At 39.3% G+C, this 19,461-nt stretch overlaps 2 protein-coding genes across 3 annotated transcripts in view; both read right to left on the bottom strand.

Annotated features, from left to right (window-relative positions):
* The window catches only part of bard1 (BRCA1 associated RING domain 1), a 27,543-nt gene extending 14,080 nt beyond the window's left edge, over positions 1-13,463 (bottom strand). Inside the window, exons 1-9 of one of the 2 annotated variants that reach the window (XM_034885706.1) lie at positions 13,244-13,463; positions 11,567-11,623; positions 10,639-10,787; positions 9,050-10,107; positions 8,502-8,582; positions 7,440-7,612; positions 1,902-2,028; positions 1,641-1,773; positions 526-618 (exon numbers count right to left, since the gene is read on the bottom strand). In XM_034885706.1, the coding sequence (XP_034741597.1) occupies positions 526-618; positions 1,641-1,773; positions 1,902-2,028; positions 7,440-7,612; positions 8,502-8,582; positions 9,050-10,107; positions 10,639-10,787; positions 11,567-11,623; positions 13,244-13,335 (1,963 nt within the window). In that variant the 5' untranslated portion in view covers positions 13,336-13,463. The remainder of the gene's footprint in view (positions 1-525; positions 619-1,640; positions 1,774-1,901; positions 2,029-7,439; positions 7,613-8,501; positions 8,583-9,049; positions 10,108-10,638; positions 10,788-11,566; positions 11,624-13,243) is intronic. The other variant, XM_034885707.1, reaches the window with a different exon arrangement.
* A 419-nt stretch (positions 13,464-13,882) lies between these two features.
* Positions 13,883-19,461, bottom strand: part of abca12 (ATP-binding cassette, sub-family A (ABC1), member 12) — a 65,716-nt gene continuing 60,137 nt past the window's right edge. The window contains exons 66-72 of the mRNA XM_034885265.1: positions 17,505-17,639; positions 16,536-16,639; positions 16,237-16,329; positions 15,942-16,047; positions 15,462-15,599; positions 14,129-14,992; positions 13,883-14,057 (exon numbers count right to left, since the gene is read on the bottom strand). Of these exons, the coding sequence (XP_034741156.1) occupies positions 14,888-14,992; positions 15,462-15,599; positions 15,942-16,047; positions 16,237-16,329; positions 16,536-16,639; positions 17,505-17,639 (681 nt within the window). The 3' untranslated portion in view covers positions 13,883-14,057; positions 14,129-14,887. The remainder of the gene's footprint in view (positions 14,058-14,128; positions 14,993-15,461; positions 15,600-15,941; positions 16,048-16,236; positions 16,330-16,535; positions 16,640-17,504; positions 17,640-19,461) is intronic.

Genomic DNA, 19,461 nt, shown 5'->3' with positions numbered 1-19,461 from the left:
TATATATATATATATATATATATATATATATATCTCAACAGAATTATAAATATTGTAAATTAAAAGAATGCAAGAATTAAAGGGGTAGGAGTACATAGGTTTTACTTCTTCCTACTCCTTTTCGCACATGTGATAGAGGTATGTAAACACAGGAAAGAAGGGAACTTTGTTTGTTGTTTTTCTCTCCAATGTTTTTAAACATTGTTTTATTATTTATTTTTATTATTTTATTGGTATATACTTTCTCTTGCATGTTCGAAATAAAGAGATCAATCAATCAATACTTCAATTGTCTTTTGACTAATATGAATGTAAGACGTGGTAGGTCGGGGTGAACTCATTACCATTTTTTTCTCACTACCACTGCAGTTTAAAACAGTAAGCCAGGCCAAGCTTAGGATACATTTAACATTCAGGATATGTGGATACAATTTGCTAGAGTAGGATATTACCCAGGTTCCAACAGCAAACTGTTTAACATGAAATCAAATAATAGGCTCCACAGAAAAATCCCTCCATACTCACAGCTGAATTTGACAACCCAGCAGCCAGCAAGAAGACCCAAGAGGGTGGAGTTGGTGATGGGCATGTGTCCTTCTGGCACCACGACATGGCTCACTGAGGGAAGAAACAAACCGTACCCAAATTGAACTTGCAAACACAACATTTGTGTTATATTTCATTTGTAATAATCAATTACATCTTCTGATGAACTTCAACACTTAAATGTTTCGATGAGAGACAACCATGGCTGAGGCCCAGCTCATGCGGCAAATCAGAGTTCATGCAGTAGCCTATATAGTGAAATAGAATCTTATTGCCTCTTCATTCAACAAGTGAGCATGGTTGACAAGTACAAAATGAGCATAATTGTATCGGCAGGGCGAAACCTTATACATTGTTTATTAAATGTGAATGTGTAGCCTCAAGTTCAAAATGTAAAAATCATTCTCTGAAAGCACCAACTTTCACCCCTCCGGTCAGAAGAGGGTGGGTTGTAAGAAACACCAGTGTTGTTCATTAGTGCATATTCATCACCCTGACAGTACCTCCAAACATATTAGGAGGAATGATTTCAATTACCTTCGCTCTCTGGTGCTCTTCCAGCCATTACTATGCAACAGTGAAGGGGCTGCTGTATCACAATGATGTATACAGCTCTAAAATCACTTGTTAGTTACGGTTTAACCTTCATGAGTGATAATGCTCAAGCACCTACTCTTGGCTTTTACAATACAAAAGGAGTCTGTGTAAAGGAAGTAAAGCCTAGCTGTGAAGAAAACTCAGAAATACCACCTCTATGGAGGTAAGAGTACTGTATATAATCTTCATAACGGACACCATGTCAAAGGCATGACATTACCTCATGGCCACATACCTGTTGGGTGCTGGAACCTGCAATATACCCATTTAATACATTTCTCAGAGTGTTTGGCAGTGAACAAACTTACCAGCCATGGTCCCAATGTAACAGCAATTGGCTGGTAGCTGCTGTTAATTTTCAGTGTTGCCCAGAGACATGTGTCTCAAACAACATTAAAAAGCAATCATATGTGACTGGTATTCTAAGAGGCTTTGCCTGAAACATTGAGGAAGTTAGAACCCCAAGAGGAGATGTTTCTGCACCGCACAAACACTACCTGAGCCAGAAAAGGTGTCAGCCATCCTCCCTCCAAGAAGCTCTCCCAGTTTTGACACTTGAAGCTGTTCTGGCTGTGACAGCTTGCTGGCCAGAAACACTACCATTTCATCCCTCCTTACACAGTCACTCACCTAAGGAAGGATATAAGAACATGGTTTAGAAATATCTAAGCCTAGAATGCAAGCATTTTAGTACTTTAGGGGTAAACAATTTCAAGGGAAATAAGAAATAGAAAAATCAAATCTTCATGTAGACATACCATAGAGAGAGTGGCTGAGGGGCTCAGAGATGTATTAGCATATTGGGTTCCTTCTGAGGCTTCTTTGAAAATCGCCAGTATCTCCAAACTCACTGCGTAATCAGCAGGCCGCTTTCCATACAGATTACTGTCAAAAAGAAAATTCAAAAGTTAGTGTGTCAGTGTCTCACAAGATAAATACACCTATATTTTTATGCCTTTGCAACAATGCAGACCATCTGGTGACCAAAGGGACAGACAGACATCTTAAAACGGATAAACAATGCATGACAACAGGCATATTGTCAAAAGACTAAAATATTTACTTAGACTTGTTCACGGAAAACAACATCAACACAAGGTAAAAGGTCAAAATGTGCAACAAGGTGTTGTATGTTAAAGTTGTATGTTAATTATTCAAGTCGGGTCTGAAAATAGCAAACCGTTTTTCCCTTGAAGTAACCAGTGTTTTTTAAATGTATGGGTACTTCATTTTATTTGAAACACATTAATTAAAGTAGAATTTATATTAGGTAGATACTTGTTACTCTGTATGACACATAAGCCCTTTTCACATTGCCCCAAGGTAAGTGAGCGGTTAGTTTTGGGCTAAGAAAGCGCTCACACTGGCACAATCCTGGCACATTCCACACTCCAAGTTCTAGAATGTTAACATCAGTTATATGTCCAACTGACACTTACTGTAACCAAGGGCTAGTAGAAGTGCAGTAAGAATCCTATAAACCTGGTCTCAGGTTAAACCCTGGGCTAAGAGAATGCAGTGTGAAAAGGGCTATACCGATATGCTAACACTGATAAATAATGGTTAAAAATTCCATTGTCCCAAATGCAAAAAGTCTGTAAGGTAGCACTAACTGTTAGACTTTTGATTGTTTTTATTTTATTACCTCAACCTATACGTTTACCTTACTACCTCAACTTACATGTCTATTTTTTCAGAAAACCATAGCAAAAGATAATACTACAGAAATCCAAAAGCCAAATTACAAATGTGTTTTTTTGTGTTTTACAAAAAACAAAAACTTTATACCCGACCAAGTTTAAATATGTCTTAATATATATAAAAAAAGAAATGATAAAGAGGATACTTGAATCAGCCAAGCATATTCTATTATTTCTCTGTCTGCCTTATTTTAAGGAAATGTGTACTCCGGCACAAACAAAATTTCTCTGGCCAAGGTTCTCAAAGTCTATGCCCAAGGATCTTAAATAATGACCGTTTTCATACCTGGCAAAAAATTCATGAAGAAATCATGCCTTCAACTACATAATAATATGCCAAAGTACCACCGGCCAGTGAGCAATATTCCCTTTTCAAATTATATCCTCTTCGCAACTAACACGAGACTTGAATATTTTTACTCCTAAATCTAACTAACAATTATCGTATTTGGAACCAACCTGGCTTACCAACTGACAATATGGCAACACTTTTACAGACTAACGCAGCATTGATGCTACTATGTGATAGGTCTAAAGCGAAGTCTTCTCCAACAAGATCATTCCAACATTTCATCACTTCAACAATTGGTGCAAATTTGGTTTTTAATCACCGGCCAAACATGAACCAAAGAAAATCAATATTTCCCAACCCAAAGCTCTGAGAAAAATTTGGCAATGTCACACCCTGCTCATTCTGTGAAACTGTGCACCCATGTGTGTCATTCACTTGTTGGAGCATAACTGTTTCATCTGAGGGTGAGTTGAAATCTGTGTTCTACTTCATTTCTGGACCATGTCCCTATACAACACACTCTACTCGTTGCATGCCAAAGAAAATCTCATGAGTGCAAACCATTACTGAAAAGTGCTGACTTTTAAGCAAATACGCTTTCTCAATCACAAGGATTTATCAGGTAAGAACATTACCTACTATTACATATTTAGCTATGTAACTGTGATACCCTCAGTACAAAGTAGGTGTAATGGAAGGTTAGCATCATTATAAAAGCACCACTTTGAGACTCAAAGAGATGAAACCGCAACCACCCCTGTTGACAATAGGTATATTGAATAGAACTTTAAAGTAAGTATTTTTAAGTTTGAAAGAGCTAAAAATAAACTGAGGTCACCTTGAGGAAAGAGGATGAGGAGAAATGAATGAAGAAAAGCACACAGAGGAGGAGATGAGACTGAGAGAAGAACCAAGCCCAGCAGGTCTCTAAAAGATTAGGAGTCAGCAAAGATAACACCTGGGGGACAATTAATAGGTCCACTGGTCCATAAAATATTTCATTTGGATTCATACCCCCCAACCCGAAAATACAAACAAACATTAAATGTCCCTCATACTTAGACATATGCACACACAAGCCGGTTTACACAGCTGCACGTGAGAAGAAAATCTGGGGAAAAATAATAAAGCATGAAAAATTATGCTAGAGGTAAAGTCACACACACACTCTCCCACAAGCCTCTGCATTAAGTACACAAGTGGGAGGAAGGCGATGGTGGTTCTAGAGGATACCATGGTTACACTGTAATCATAACACTTATTCTAACCGGGAGGAGGAGATTCGAATATTCATTATGAGCTGAACCCAATTAAGTAAGAATTAAGACTTAAGTTCAACATAACATTAATACTAACAATATGAACAGCCTTTTATTCACGCCTATTTACATACCCTCAGGAACAGCAACTGTGCCAAGTCTGTAGGCTTTAAACACTTCTTCAACTGTAAATACATTTTTGAATTATGAAAACAACAATTCTGCTCAAATGCACTTGTCCTCAAAGAAAACCGTATGCTAAGATTGTATAAGGTCAGTAAAAATTCAAGCCAAGCTTATGCACACCTAACAGCTGACAGAGCTTTTGAACTATGTCAGCTCAGCAGTATGTCATGAAAGGAGTCATAAGTCTAATGATGGAAACACGTGGCGAGCAACTGATGAGGCAGAGGGTGAGGCCTGACTGCATTTTTAATCAAAAGGTTCATTGGTTACATTTCCTTTTTAAACAATTCACTCTTAACTTGTCTTAATGGTTGGATCAACAGGGTGTTGCAGTTTATAGTTGATGCACTACATGACTCATCCAATGCCTACATTTAACCCTGTGAAGCCATGCGAGTATAGAACTGTGATTGTAATGCAAATCTTTCTTCAATGCCAAACTGCGTACGATCACAGATAGTCGAGAGCCCTGCAACACTTTGCAACTACCGCGGGTCTGAGCTTGTCATGGTCATCGCCGCAAAAAAAACCAACAACATTGGTCTGCACGTGTGCACGGCCACGTTGTTCATTGATTCTAATGACATGGATTGTGTCTAATGACATTGTGTTTTACATGGATTCAAGGTTTTCTAAACAAAACATATCAAAAGATGGAGCCAATCCGACCTTTTGCAAGTTGGGGAGGGTAATGTTCCATGACACATAACAACAGACATGGTAGGGAAGGCAAAGACATTTCTCCGTTCTCAGTGGAGGTTGACACATTAGCATTAAAGCTGAAATGTTTACCATTGCACATTAGACTAGAGACAGGAGACAGGACATTAGACAGGATGCGGAACGGCTGCGGATCCGCTCCGGAACAACGGCAGGGTCATTGGGTTTCCATTAAAGTCAATGTGTGTACTTCCACAGACTGCGGAACGGCTGCGTCCCAACTCCATCCCCTCTCCAGTGAATTGTTCCCATCCAGAGGAATAGAGGGGAAACAACTTTGTGCTGTGTTTCCAAGGTGTAGTGCAGGGAAAAATTATCTGCCTTGTGTCTATTTTATTTAGAAAATTAACCGGATGCGTAAAATTAACCGGATGCTCTGCGTATCTGCTCTCGAGGGCTGTGGATCGCTGGAGCTGGGATAGAGTCGGGACGCAGCCGTTCCGCAATCTGTGGAAGTTCACACATTGACTTTAATGGAAAACTACTTTTAGTTTTTCTCTCTACTGACAGGACGCCACATTTACAAACAACAGAGCTTTGTGTTGGAATCAATCGGAATTCTCCTTTAAGGCACCCTGCTATACTACTTTAATTTACGCTACTTTCGTTAGGGGGTTGCGGTATACAATATTACAGCAGAAATTTCTTGCTTTTCAACCACAGTTGAAAAAAAAGCCATACCGTCGCAGCCTTATTACTAACATTTGGCAACTGGCTTTGCTTTTTTTACTGTTTACAATAATACAGGTTCAGTGTATTGGATTGATGTGCCAGTTTAAGGAACACATGTGATGTTAATTATTGTCTGTATGGATTTAGTGCTTCGGATTACGACTGAGCCAATTCAAATGTTTGTTTTTCCCATCAACACAAGAAGATTCTACTACTGTGATGTATTTACATGAACTTAAGTAACAATCTAAAAAACTAAAGTATGATATGGAAAATAGTCATAATTCACAGTCACAATATTTGTAGTAAATGTATAATATATATCAGCATGGTCCTTTAGGTTTGGGAACATAACATACCGTATGCTACCAGCTAGCACCATGCAGAGCTCATTTAATGTGATGCACTGGTAGACCTTTATGCCTCCAGGACTGAGACTTATAATCAGAAGCCCTGCTGTGCAGCTTCTGAGTAAATGCTTAAACCCTTTTTTTTTTTTTTTTAGATAACAGGGAATCATTGACTGTATAAAACACATTAGTATTCACTTTACTCTTTTTCACCTTCAAATTTTCCTTTTTTAAGAGTTTTGTCAGAATTTCTAATAACCTGCACAGTTAGTTAAATACTTACTCATAGTCACTGATTTATAGTTCAGGGTCCAAACAATAAATAAATGCAGTCCAATAATTCAAACATAATGTGCATACACCCCGTTGAACAATGAAAATCTGAAAAACCTGTATTTCCAAACCACGAGCTGTGTGCCAACCATTACATTAGGGATTGCATTGGCAGATGCCTTGGTTTGTCTCTTGTGTGCATATGTGTGAGAGGCTTGGATGCATGCATTCATATTGCAGCATCGTGACAGACAAGTAAGTAAATGTAAGATCTGTCAATGGGGGCCCATCACAGCAACGAGACAAGCACAGTAAAATGAGGAAAGACAAAAGACAGTGGATGATTGGTTTAAAATCCTCCCAAAGAAAGTGCTTACCAGCCAACATATGACGAACATACCAACCCTAATCAACTACTCTATTGATCACTTATTAACCTGCATCCTGTTCCTCATTATGAATATCGTGCTACCCATCTACTCTGCCTCCAGAGGCCAAGAACACTGTTACGGCATCAATTGATTGACCAGCATCAGTCCATTTTCTTACATTTATCCACCTACACACTGCACTAGTGCACGCCTGTCCTTGGGGTTGTTGTTCGGACAAACCTCTCCCCACTGCTAAAAGAAATCATAAAGGAAACACTACTCTCTGGTCATCACTTGAAGATTTTCACAAACACCAGTGGCAAGCAAAACACCATTTGATTCGTTTGACATGAAACTACACTTTTTTGAGAGTCACTCTGTCTGCAGTACTGTATGCAGAATATAAGTGTTATTAGCATCTCCCTTGTAAAACCAATAAACTCAAGGTAAGAAAAAAACACAAAGCAACTTACAGTACATTCTGCGAGGCTCCAAGCTGCAACAGCAGTTTGACAATGGCTGTGTGTCCGTTCCTCACAGCATCGTGGAGCGGAGAGTCGTTTTCATAGCCAGGCGTATTCAACAGGGCCCCCCTTGAGGCCAACATCTCCACAACCGCCAGGTGACCCAGGTTACACGCTTCATGCTAGAATAAAGAGTAGTAATGCTGAAAAGTGATTCGGCTCGGCATTGATTTGGTTTTTCTTTCTTATCCTTAAAACACAGACTTATCCGTTGTTCCTTTTAGATTGAATGTATAGTCCTTCCTTGGGGTGTTTGGAATATACGTATACTCAGCAGATATTGCTTTGTGATCACACCATTAGCTTTTTAGAATTTAACTCATGCTGATAGATCTCCTTAGAATATAAAATAAAAATTTCAACATTACCCTGTGCTTTTTTTATTAATAAAATTGACAAGTTAAAGAGTGAAAGTAAATTGGGCAGCTGAGAATTTTATGGTAAATCCTAAAATTTCTTTACTTTTGGAAACCATAAGATAATCTAAGCGGTAAAACACATCCGGTACAATAAAATGGAGCTGCAAGTGCAGGACAGGAGGAAGGTCTAGGTGATTGTAGCATGTCATGTTCCCAGTCTACTCAGATAAATACAAGTCCATCAAATACTGTCAATGTCATGCTCTGAGCGTATTGGTAGCAATTTAAAAAATCTGCCAAAAACTGTCCTATTTTGACAGCAAGTTGCAACGTAAAGTGCTGTAATAAGATAGTGGCAAACAATCAGCCACTCGTTCTCAAAGAAAAGAAATTGCTTGGGAAGCACTGAAGGATTTTAAAGTTTGTCATGCAGGCAACTTCCGGCATAAATGGAAAATGTTGGTCAATTTCAACATGTAGGTCTTTGATTTGTAAATGCCTACACCATGTTATCCTCCTGCTAGAGTTAGAAAGCATCCAGTGTAGATAAACAAAGTTAACAATGCTGTTTTGAGGATTGTTGTTTTTGTCACTGATGTTTTCCAAACAACAAAAAAGCTTTTAGATAAATCACTTGGTGTATTAGTCTTACCAGAGGTGTCCACCCAGCATTATCCTTCAGGTTAGGGTCAGCCCCCTGGTCCAGCAGTTCCTTGACAGCCTCTACATCTCCCTGCAGGACCCGGAGAGAATACCAAACTGGAGGTCAGAATTGCAGAGCTGTAAACGCAACCCTTCAAACAGAGCAACTGATCCCAGTGTACCAAAGCGCCGCTGTTAATCAATCACACTCCACTGTGGGCCATTGATTATCTTGTGAAGGATCCAGAGGGGGATTATAGCTATGTTTACAAGGATTACTGCAAGATAGTTGATTCTCAACAGACAGGAACATGGCTGTACAATCATCTGAAGACTACCCACAGAAAGAGAAGACAATTAAACTAGCAGATTTATCTTAGATGCAATTTGAATGAAACTAAAATAATGAAAAAACTAAAGGGCCAAGTTTGCGTCCCATTAGTTACACATTTTATCTTCAATACACTTTACTGCAGAAAGGTTTTATATCTTCATTTGTATAATGCAACAGATAATGGAGTGTAGGATATAAGGAGAATTATTCCAAAACCTCTTGACCTTTATAGCAGCTAGGTGCAGCAGGGTCTCTCCCTTGTGGTTCCTCTTCATAACCACAGGACTCGCAGGACCTGAGGTGGGCCGTCCAACAGATGCACCAGGAGTACCTGGAGATTTTCTACCAACAGTGACTAAGACCCGGGGGGAGCCTCCTTGCTTTTGTCCTGAGTTTTTAATGCTCCTAGTCTTGTCAAACCTGGGGCTTGCTGAAGAAAGAGGGTTAAACACAGCTGGAGACATCTGTGACATTCTCCGCCGGCCTGGGGAAGCCCTGGGCTTTTTTGGTGTGGTCTCCAATGTGGTAACCTTCTCCTTTACTCTAGATCTTTTTGATGCATGCATTGGAGGAGATACATTATCCTGCTGTTCAGGACCAGCTGTTTTGTCATGCAGACGGACACTGTCCAACATTCTCTGACCAGACTGGGTTTGGTCATTAAGTATAGTGATATTGCATCCTAAGAGACTCTCTCTCATGGCGTTTCTGCTAGACCAGAGTTCATTAGTACTGCCCTGTGGCCCTTCAGGCTGAGGTTCGTCAGATGTGACAGCGGGGCTTTGGAAGGAAACTCTCTTACTGGACCTCTTTGCCCGTTCAGCACAGGGCTGCTCCTTTTCCTTTAAAGCATCTACTTCGTTGGTGATCCCCCATTGCTGATTTATAGTCTCCAGCCTGTTCTTCTTCATCTTCTGCTTAGTCTGTTTTGGTGTGGTCCTAGTGGCTCCTTGCAGTGACACCTTCCTGTTGGCAGAATCTTTCTTAGTTGACCTCTTCTTCCTGTTCTCATTTTTGCATCTTTGAGAACAAGAAGAGACAGAATCTTGGGAGGACGAGGTGAAATTGAAAACTGACAGGTCCTGGCATTGAGCAGTAAGTGCGTCTGGCTGTGTAGCAGCAGTTTCTCCAGAAGACATGCTCGCTGGTGCGGTGACCTCGGAAGGCTTCTCTACCATGCAGCGTACCTTGCGGCTACGGGGACTGAACCAGATCTTAAAGTTTTTCTTGTGTTTTAAGACAGAGCTCTGAGGTTGTGTTTGAATCTCAGCTAGAGGAGAGTCTGCAATGAGGTGATAAAAAAAAAAAAGTTTCAACAATACAAAAAGTAAACATGAAAAAAGAATAACATTGGACCTTAAAACTATGCACTCTCGAATGATAATACTGACATTAGACAGAATTAGAAACGTGCCTAATGAACTTACTAAACCTTTAGCCATTTCTGTGTAAATTTGGACAGCTTGCAGATGTGCTCAAATTTCAACTACAGGGCTTAGAAAGTTGCCCTGAAGTTCTTTGTCAAAGCGGAGATCTGTCCGTAAAACTAAACACTTCCATAGCTAATTGCATTGCCCAATCACTGTCATTACCGGGATGCTGGATGGGTGATAAAAGATAATAACGTACAGAAAAAAAACACTAATACTGTTAGTCAGAGATTAGACTGGCAGATGAAAATATCAAATGTTGTCAACAATTAAAGGGAATGTGGGGAGAAGAGAGTGGGGGGGATAATGAATACAACACATGGATTTGAGAAGATAAATTGTTAATTATGCTTTCAAGCTGCTAAATAATGGCTACCATCTACCTGGTTGTTCTATGGGATTGAGCAGGGACTCCAAACCGCAGAAGAGCTGTATGATGCTGCTGAGCTGCCTGTTGATTTGGATGTCCTTCACCCATGCAGGACTCTGACACACGACGCAGCCATCTCCTGCCCGGGGACCAGCACAGGACCTGAGCAGTACACATATCTTGGATTAGAAATTAACTTTGCAGTGCAGTAAGAACAAACACAATGAGCTTGTTGATTTACCTTTTAAGGCCATTTAGTTGCAAAGAGAAGGAATACATTAAGGCTATAGATTATGCCTATAAGAACATTCATTGCATTCAAGAGTGTAAAGCATGCCTTGCCAAGACATCATGTCACTGCCATAAATGTTCATCAGTATTTCATATGCAAAAGAAGTAAGCCCCTAACTAACAATCGTAAAAAAAGAAATTTTATTTTCCATATCCGTAAGTACGAAATGCCTGTAATAATGCGGTTAAGGTTGTTAGTTGGCTTAAATATTCACGTTAATGATTATTATTGCTGATTAGTTGACCAACACAATATTATAATTATGTCATTACTAGATTTTTTTTAATACACAGGGAATGCAATTCTACTGAACTAAGCCACTGGTCAAGTCTGAGAGGGAGAAGCAAAAGACCTACTTCAGTGTGGACAATCTGATTTGTAGTAGCAAGAAAGGCATGCTGTTGGTGTTGAATTCAAAACGGTATAATGACTTCACTCCCTTTAAGTGTGCCAGGGAAACAGCATGCACAACCCTGGCAGTAGCACCTCTAGTCTATATTGAATAGAGCTACAACTAACATTATCAGTTTCACAAATTTTGACCTACAATAGACAGGTCTAATAGACAGGTCTATTGTGTTGTAAAAGCTTACTTACAATTGTATGTAAGCATTTCAGAGTGAAATACATTTAGCGAAGGTTACATTACCTGCACAGCATATGCTCGCACATTCCTAGACACACAGGTTCCGTCATTAAATTTGAGCTGGAAAAAGAAAACATTTAAAAGTGGTCAGTACAGTCAGAGGTGAGACCACCTCCATCACACGGAGCATTGGTAGTGCCCCCCAGGACTGTGTGCTTAGTCTAGTGTTGCTCACCCTCCAGACCCACAAATTAGGGACAGTGAGACTGAAAAGTAGCCATACTATAGGCAACTTTTGAGCAAAAATAAAGTAACAATTTCAAATTGGTATGTGTCGGTGGAACACGCATGACTTGACATTCATAATTGACACACCATTTATTATGAAGTTTTAGCTCAACTAATAAAAATGAACTTGTGTTGAGTAAAAGCCCAGCAGCAGAGAGCCTCAATGGGATTTCAGACCCTAAATACAGTACATTAACCATAACCTCTGCTTCTGAATAGCTGCCAGCACTGTACCGCAGACGAGTCCTTACCTGCCTTAGCCTGGAGATACTGAAGCATCCTAGCCATAGAACCTTAAAGTGTAGCCTATTCTTCCACAATGACATGTGTACTGCATGTCCCAACACTCACTTGAGCGAAATTAACCCACCATCTCCACATCCCACAAACACACTTATTATAGCAGCATTTACACCTATTCTATCAAAAAAAATGTTGCATCCACAATCGGATTTAAAGTGCAGTTTCTATGTAAAGTTAGATTTTCCAAATGCCAGCTTGTCCATCCTCAAGCTAGCCACTTCAGCTGCTGTGTAGTGTGTGCTAAAATGTTTTGCTTATTGTTTTAATTAATCTATGCTGTATTATTGTGTTCGCTGTCTTTTATATTGTTGTATTGCTATAGCTCTCTGAGCTCCTGTGTTGTTGCACAATAGTTTTTTAGAAATGCGATCCCACCATGGCACAACTATTGTAATATTTATTTCTTTAACAATACACAGTTAACGCTAGCTCAATAGCCACATTTCATCAGGAGTCACCGGGCAGACAAAACCCCAAAGGAGATATGGCATCAAATGTTACAATCCAGACAAGGGGTAACGTTAAAGATGATAAACATGATGTATTTAAACATCTGACATATTGCAGTTTCTTTGCTCTTCTGCAAAACGGCTTAAGAGTTAGCTAGCTACGTGTCCACTTAACGTTCAAGGGACAAGCTAACCAAAGCTATCGAGTTATTTTGAATTACTGATTTAATTTCTACTAGTAGCTAGCTAACTTAGCTTAGTTAAGTTAACGTTAAGCGAACACCAAACTCCAAAATAATTGATTAACGTTAGCCTATAATTGTTCGTGACGGTGAAATCCCTCTCAATTAACGTTAACTAACGCTAGCTAGCCGGTTAACAAAATATATTTCATAAACTATATTGCAAAAAGGTTTTGCTGACAACTTCAACATTTTTACTTTAGGTGTGCATTCTTCAGGCATCTTCCTCTAGCATGCCAATACACCCAGCTCAGTTTGACAAACAAATGTGTAACGGTAGCTACGTTAGTTAGCTAGCTAGCTAGGCAGCTAAACGGTACTGGTTGTCACGTTTATTTCATGGTTAACTTTACGCAAAAACGAACGCCACGTTAACGGTAACATTAACGTTAATGTTAGCTTCACGTGCCAACGTTACCTCTTGAACATAGCTCACGTCTACAGTAACATTAACTTACCATTTGGAACAAAGTAGCAGTCGTCGAAAGTTCGCAACAGCCTCCTTAGTGTTCCTCCAATCATTTGCCTGCACGAGGGAATCGTTTTCCATTATTTAATGAAAAGTAAAGTCTGCAGGCTGTCCTGTTATAACTTTACTTGTGAATCACGAAAGACAGTTGTAAAAAAGCGCAGCTTGCTTCCGGGCTATTTGCATCTCCCGCCAAAGCTTTACGGAAGTAACCAGCTTTTTTTTTTTTTTTTTAAATGCCATCTTTATTGCAAAAAATATAAAAGTATATAATACAAACATAATAATACAATTTGCCAGGGGAAGCTTAAAGGTCATTAGAAAGATAAGGAGGACCATATGGTGACAGTTTTAACTGCCCTCTTGTTATGCGAGCCCAAAAGATTTATATAATGTACAGCTTCATGCAAATAAAGCATAAAATTAGTTTTTTTTAGAACTGAATTTACATTTGTGAATATGAAATTTTGCCAAAAGGATTTATAAATTTATAATAAAAAAACATATTTTCTTTACTTTGAGTTTGGAAAAAAACAGCTATGGTTACCAAAACCACGACAATGACGTAGATGAGTTTGGGTTGTCCACCACCCAAAGCACGATGTTTTGGAAGGAATTTTATTTCTGGCGTAGTCGAAAGTTACTTTATTTCTGAACACAGAACCCAAATTACTGCCAAACAGAAGCTTATACTTGTCATATAGTCATGAGAAATGAGCTGGAATGTTAGTGGTTTAGGTCTACAACTATCACATAGAAGCAAAATCCAAATCTTGAATGTGATCTGGTGCTTAAAGCATAGACTGTATGCTTTAAGCATGCAGTCTTTCAGTACAGTCATTCAGTACAGTCATTCAGTACAGTCATTCAGTACACAAGAAAACCATGTAGGCCTACAATAGGCAAGTAAACAGCAGTTGTGTTGAAAATAGATTTATTAGAATAATACAAATATATACGAAGGGGGATTAGGGCCATTTATGAAAAAAAAATGAGTTCTGAGTTTAAAGAATTCTGAGATTAAAGTCAGAATTCTGAAGAAAAAATCAAGATTATGACTTTAATCTCAGAATGCAGACTTTCTTTTCTTTTTATACTTAAAAAGTCAGAATTCAGACTTTTTTTAAATTAAAAAATAACATTTGGTTTAATGTGTGTGCTTTAAGATTATGTAAAATCATGTTTTGCAATGTTTAAACAAAATGAAACTTATTCTAAATAGAAAATACAGTGTTTGTTTTTTTGTCATTCCCTTGGCTATAATAATCTGGTAAGCATTGACCCACCCACAGAGAACAAGTTAAAGTCTATATGAATCATGTTATCGTTCATAAATATTAAGATCCAGAGAATTAAAGGTAAACGTGTTAAATAAGACACTTCAATATATATCAACATGTTCCATGTGCAAGTATTTGTGCACATCCCCTTCTACTTTTAATTAATAGTAGTCCTTAATGTGATTAGTCAAGATATTTTAAAAACAAAATCAGTATTTTGATAACATTAATGGCTTAAACTCTTATTTTTCACATATATAGTAAGGGCAGACTTAGGCCTACAATTAACATATAATGTACTTCATTTTATAAAGGACACAGACAGAATGGTAAAGGAAAGATGGCAGTCCGCTCTATGTTTCTGCGGCCTTAATGGAGTCCAGGTCATCACATTCATCTTCGCTGTCAAGTGATATGGATTCCATCCCAATCTTATCCATGGCAAAGTTGATGAAGACCTGGGAAAGTTCAGTAATAATTTAAGCGTCATGCCAATATTTAAAACAATTAATTTTCTCTGAACTCCATAAATTTAGTTAATCTGCTGATGAATTTCTCTCCCGGACCCCCCTCTCTTCATTCTGCCAATGGTATCTTCCAATCCCAGAGCCCCAGAAGGGCAGAGTAGTTGAAGAATATCAGCACTGGCTGCATATGAAGCTCATGGATTCTCTCACCAACTCATATTCCATTTATTTTCCCTCAGGCATACCCTTGTCAGTTTCCCTCTGCCTCTTTTAAACTTTTTCAACTCAGTCTTTCACTCCAACTCAGCTTTCTTCTGTTCCTGCCTCCCCTCCCACCCTCTCTCTTTTTTTCTCATCTCCTGTCCCTTTTTTCTGGGCCTCGCTGCCATCCACCCACCCCTACAAAACCTCACACTAGTTCTCCTCCTTTCTCTGTTTATGTCCTGTCTCTTTTTCTCACCTCATCCAGTGTGGTCTGGCTCACAGAGAAGTGTTTGATCTGCAGAGCATTCTTGTTGGACTCCAGCTGGTCAAAGATGTCAGCCACACCCCCAGGAGCAGTCGGTACATGGTACTCCACCATAGAGGAGTGCTGGTCCTGTATAGTGAGAAAGAATGCATGAGAAAAGGGTTAAATATTCTGAAATATGATTTCTTTGTAACCAAAATTCTGTAAAACATAGTAAACAGCTGTTTATACCAATTTGAGCAAACTAAACATCAAACACATATCCCTAAAACACAATTCCCAGGTTGCTAAATCTTATAACAATAATACTGGTAAAGCAGTGATTTGAATCTCTAAATAATAATACATAAATGCATGCCTCTTACATTCTCATCATCATACACACTACTACAATGTATTGCTATGCAGTGTATACTTTTCTCTCCTCTCTACCAAGTAGTCTTAACTTCTTAGATAGCTGGCAAAACTCACCTTGAGATAAGTGGTGGGGAATTGGCGCCGCATGAAGCCAGTGATTGCCTCTGCGTCACAGGAGGCCTCGGCCAAGTACATCTTCACAGTGAACCCGCTGCCGAACCTGCACAAAGGACATTTTTTGTACAAAGCACTGTGGTCTTACGTGTCTGAGGAGTGGGGGTGGGGTGGTCTGTATGTGTTCTACCCACATACGTACCTATAGCTTAAATTCAACGCAGAACCCCAAAAAAGTAAAATTGAGCATTCCATAGAGGGGGGAGAACAGGAGGCGAAATTGGAGGTCACTAACCTGTTCTTAATGTGCTGTAGGGAGCCCAGGCAACGGAATTGACCTTTCACCATGATTGCAAGACGGCTGCACAGTGCCTCACACTCCTCCATGCTGAGAGACGGAGACAAGAAGAGAAAAATAAAAGGTCAGTCATTAGCCATTAGTAATTACAGTACATGCCAAAAATAAATTTAGCACTTATCCTAGTATCCTACAGTATATCGCCCTAATCCCAAACAATTTGTGTATTCACAATACTAGAATTTAATCAATGATGATAGACTGTAGCATTTCATGTAACATTTCACTTGATTAACCTGTGAGAGGTGAGGACCACAGCACATTTTCCTTTCACTTCATCAGAGATGATTTTCCACAGGTGACGCTTGGTGCGAGGGTCCATGCCAGAGCTTGGCTCATCCTGCGGAGAGAGGAAGAGTGAGGAAGGTTGAAATCAAGATGGAGAGATCAAGGGAAAACAAGGAGTTAATCGAGGAGTGCAGTTTTGCAAAAAGTGTGCAGTACATACCGTAAGATATGGGAAAAACAAGGTCAGGGTGAACAAGAAAGAGTAAACACAAATGGATATTTAAAAAATAGGATGGGAGGTAAAGTATTAAGGACAAAATAGCCTCGCACTGCCAGACCTATCTCCACAGCGCTGCGAAGGAAGATCTCGCTGGTCCACACAACATTCCGTGATGGGAGAAAAACATGCTCTGGTTTATTGGCATTTCTTTTAAATAAACACAATTGTCTTGGGAGGAGCTAAGAGCCAGGTGCAACAACAGTGCCTCTGCAAAATAGCCTCAGGAATGAATTTATTTACATGGGCAAGTAGAGAGGCAAACTCTGGAATTAAAATGTCTGTTGAGTATGTGATGAGAATTTTACCCCATAAAATGAATAAACATACTTAGCTCGGAGGATGTTTCCCTAATTGAGTTTAGAATGCCAACACCAAGAGAGCCAAATGTGAGGGACAGCAACAATCCCGTACATGAAATGTAATTGATATTACAAAAACAATGAAAGTAATTGAAGAAATAGATAGAGTTGAGGAAACAAGGAAGGAGCGAGAGGAAGATAAGGGAGGATTTGTTATAGACATAAGGTAGAAGTAAAGCTGAGTGGGCCTTAGTAAACAGACTAATTAACTAAAGAGGGGGAACAGTAGTTATAGCTACGTATAGTTAATATTTATATAAATATTAATATTTGCTGTCTGGTGGCCAGTTAGGCAACTCAATGGGCAGCTACAGCAGCACGAACAGGTGTGTCCTCACCAGGAGCAGGATTTGCGGATGCCCAACTAGAGCCAGCGCAGTGGAGAGCTTCCTGCGGGTGCCGCAACTGTAACCATCAGTAATGATGTCCTTATGGTAGCTCAGCTGCAGCCTCTTCAGTAGATAGGTCACCACCTTTAAAGGAAACATGCAAGGGATGAGACAACACCCTATTTACAGTTTGAAATGATAGAAAACTATAGTCGTTTAAGGTAATAGTAATTTCCATCGTCTTATTCCAAATAGGTTTAAAGTTGAAGGAAGGTAATGGAAACCTCCAACCTGTGTCTTCTGCAAACTGATTATAAGTGTAGGAGATATGTAATGGTTTTGCAATCATCTACTGTACTGGGAGTCAGTAGGTTTAATAACTGCTATCTGCATGGCTCTATGACCATAAAGGAATATGAGACCAATTTCATAGACCAGAATGTTACCCCCTAGTTTCATGCACATGATGAGACAGTTAACCCCCCTTACTTTTGCTCCGGCAGATCTAAACAACATCAGACCTTTACATGGAGATGATTTTCCATCACTTTAATCAATCAACCGGAGGACCTCTTTCTGAAGAAAAAGTCCATTATTCCACTCCAAACGCAATTGAGGACGTGATCACGGAAGAAAAAGGTGGATTTACAGAAAGCTTCTCTGAGGGAAAAGGGTAGCTCTACACTCATTGGCTACTTAATAATAATGTTCATGCTATTGCCTCCTCCTGTTTTGTCGAGCAACGCTGCAAATAACTCAAGTATCTATTTGTCCCAGTCCCACACAATGATGACTTTACTTGGCATCTGTATTCTATGTAAGCTCCATGCCGTCTCGAGGGCTTCAGCTTTAGAGAACTGGAACATACACAGCATAATATACCTGGTGCATATCAATCCATCATGTGTGTTAAACTACATTGAAAGCTGGAACGAAAAAAAAGGTTAACGGCTCATAACCATTTTTGTTGTTTCAAAACCTCTATTTATCATACTAAATAATGTGCTGCAAATTCTGGTTTCTTTTCAAATAGCTGGAGGTGATTTTACATTAGTTGGCAAGTTGGGGAACCAGATCAATGAAGCAAGCCAATGCAGTAGATATCTTTGCTTACTAAGGATTATCTGCTTATTCTCTGTAAGAGGATTTGCCTTTAGTGTTGATTTTTACAAATGATTGAGTTCAATGATCCCAGTGTAGGACATTACATACTTTAGACAAATACACCGCGTATATCCGCAGCTACATGTCAAAGATCAGCATTGCATGTACCTGACTGGTTTATATCAAAACAGGTTGTTTTATAACTTTCTCTCATAAATGCCGCTTTCTATTATCTTTGATGTAACAGCTCATTAAGCCTGACAAAATCATGTCAATGCAAAATGACCCCATTAAGGCTTGTCTCATTATCCACAGCTAGGGGACTCTCAGCAGGAGACAACATTAAAGGAACTCTATATATAAATTCATCTTTGTGAATTAGCCCAACACCAAAGCTGTGGCCATTATGAACATTGTTATCACTAACCTGACCAGAGAAAAGGAGCTGTAACAACAGCAGTGATGCCGATTAGAGCCAGACAGATCCATTTTTTTGTGCTTCACTGTCTGTGTAAGTAAGTTTGTGTCTGTGTGTCTAAGAGCATCCTTGCTGTTGTGTGTTGCATGATTCTGTTCATATTGTTGACTGAGATTGTCAGAGACAATCAATTTTGTACGTTTTGTTTTTAGATTTGTCACGTGCACACAATTTTGCACACCTCAGAGCTATTTCTTTTCTGTTTCTTTTTAGAAAAAAAAAAGAAAAATCATGATGGAAAATCACATCATCTGTTGATTGGCTGTTCTGCAGAGTCCTCTCATGTCAGCAGCAGCAGTGAAAAGCAGGCACACTCAGTAATCACCATAGAGGCAAGATTGATTAGTTCTAAGAAAGATAAATGGGAAGAATGGGGCTAAAGTG

Source organism: Etheostoma cragini, chromosome 11 (genome assembly GCF_013103735.1).
Source record: "Etheostoma cragini isolate CJK2018 chromosome 11, CSU_Ecrag_1.0, whole genome shotgun sequence".
NCBI classification, from domain to species: domain Eukaryota; kingdom Metazoa; phylum Chordata; class Actinopteri; order Perciformes; family Percidae; genus Etheostoma; species Etheostoma cragini.
Note: the sequence above shows the minus strand (reverse complement) of the source record. Positions and strands in the feature narration are given on the sequence as shown.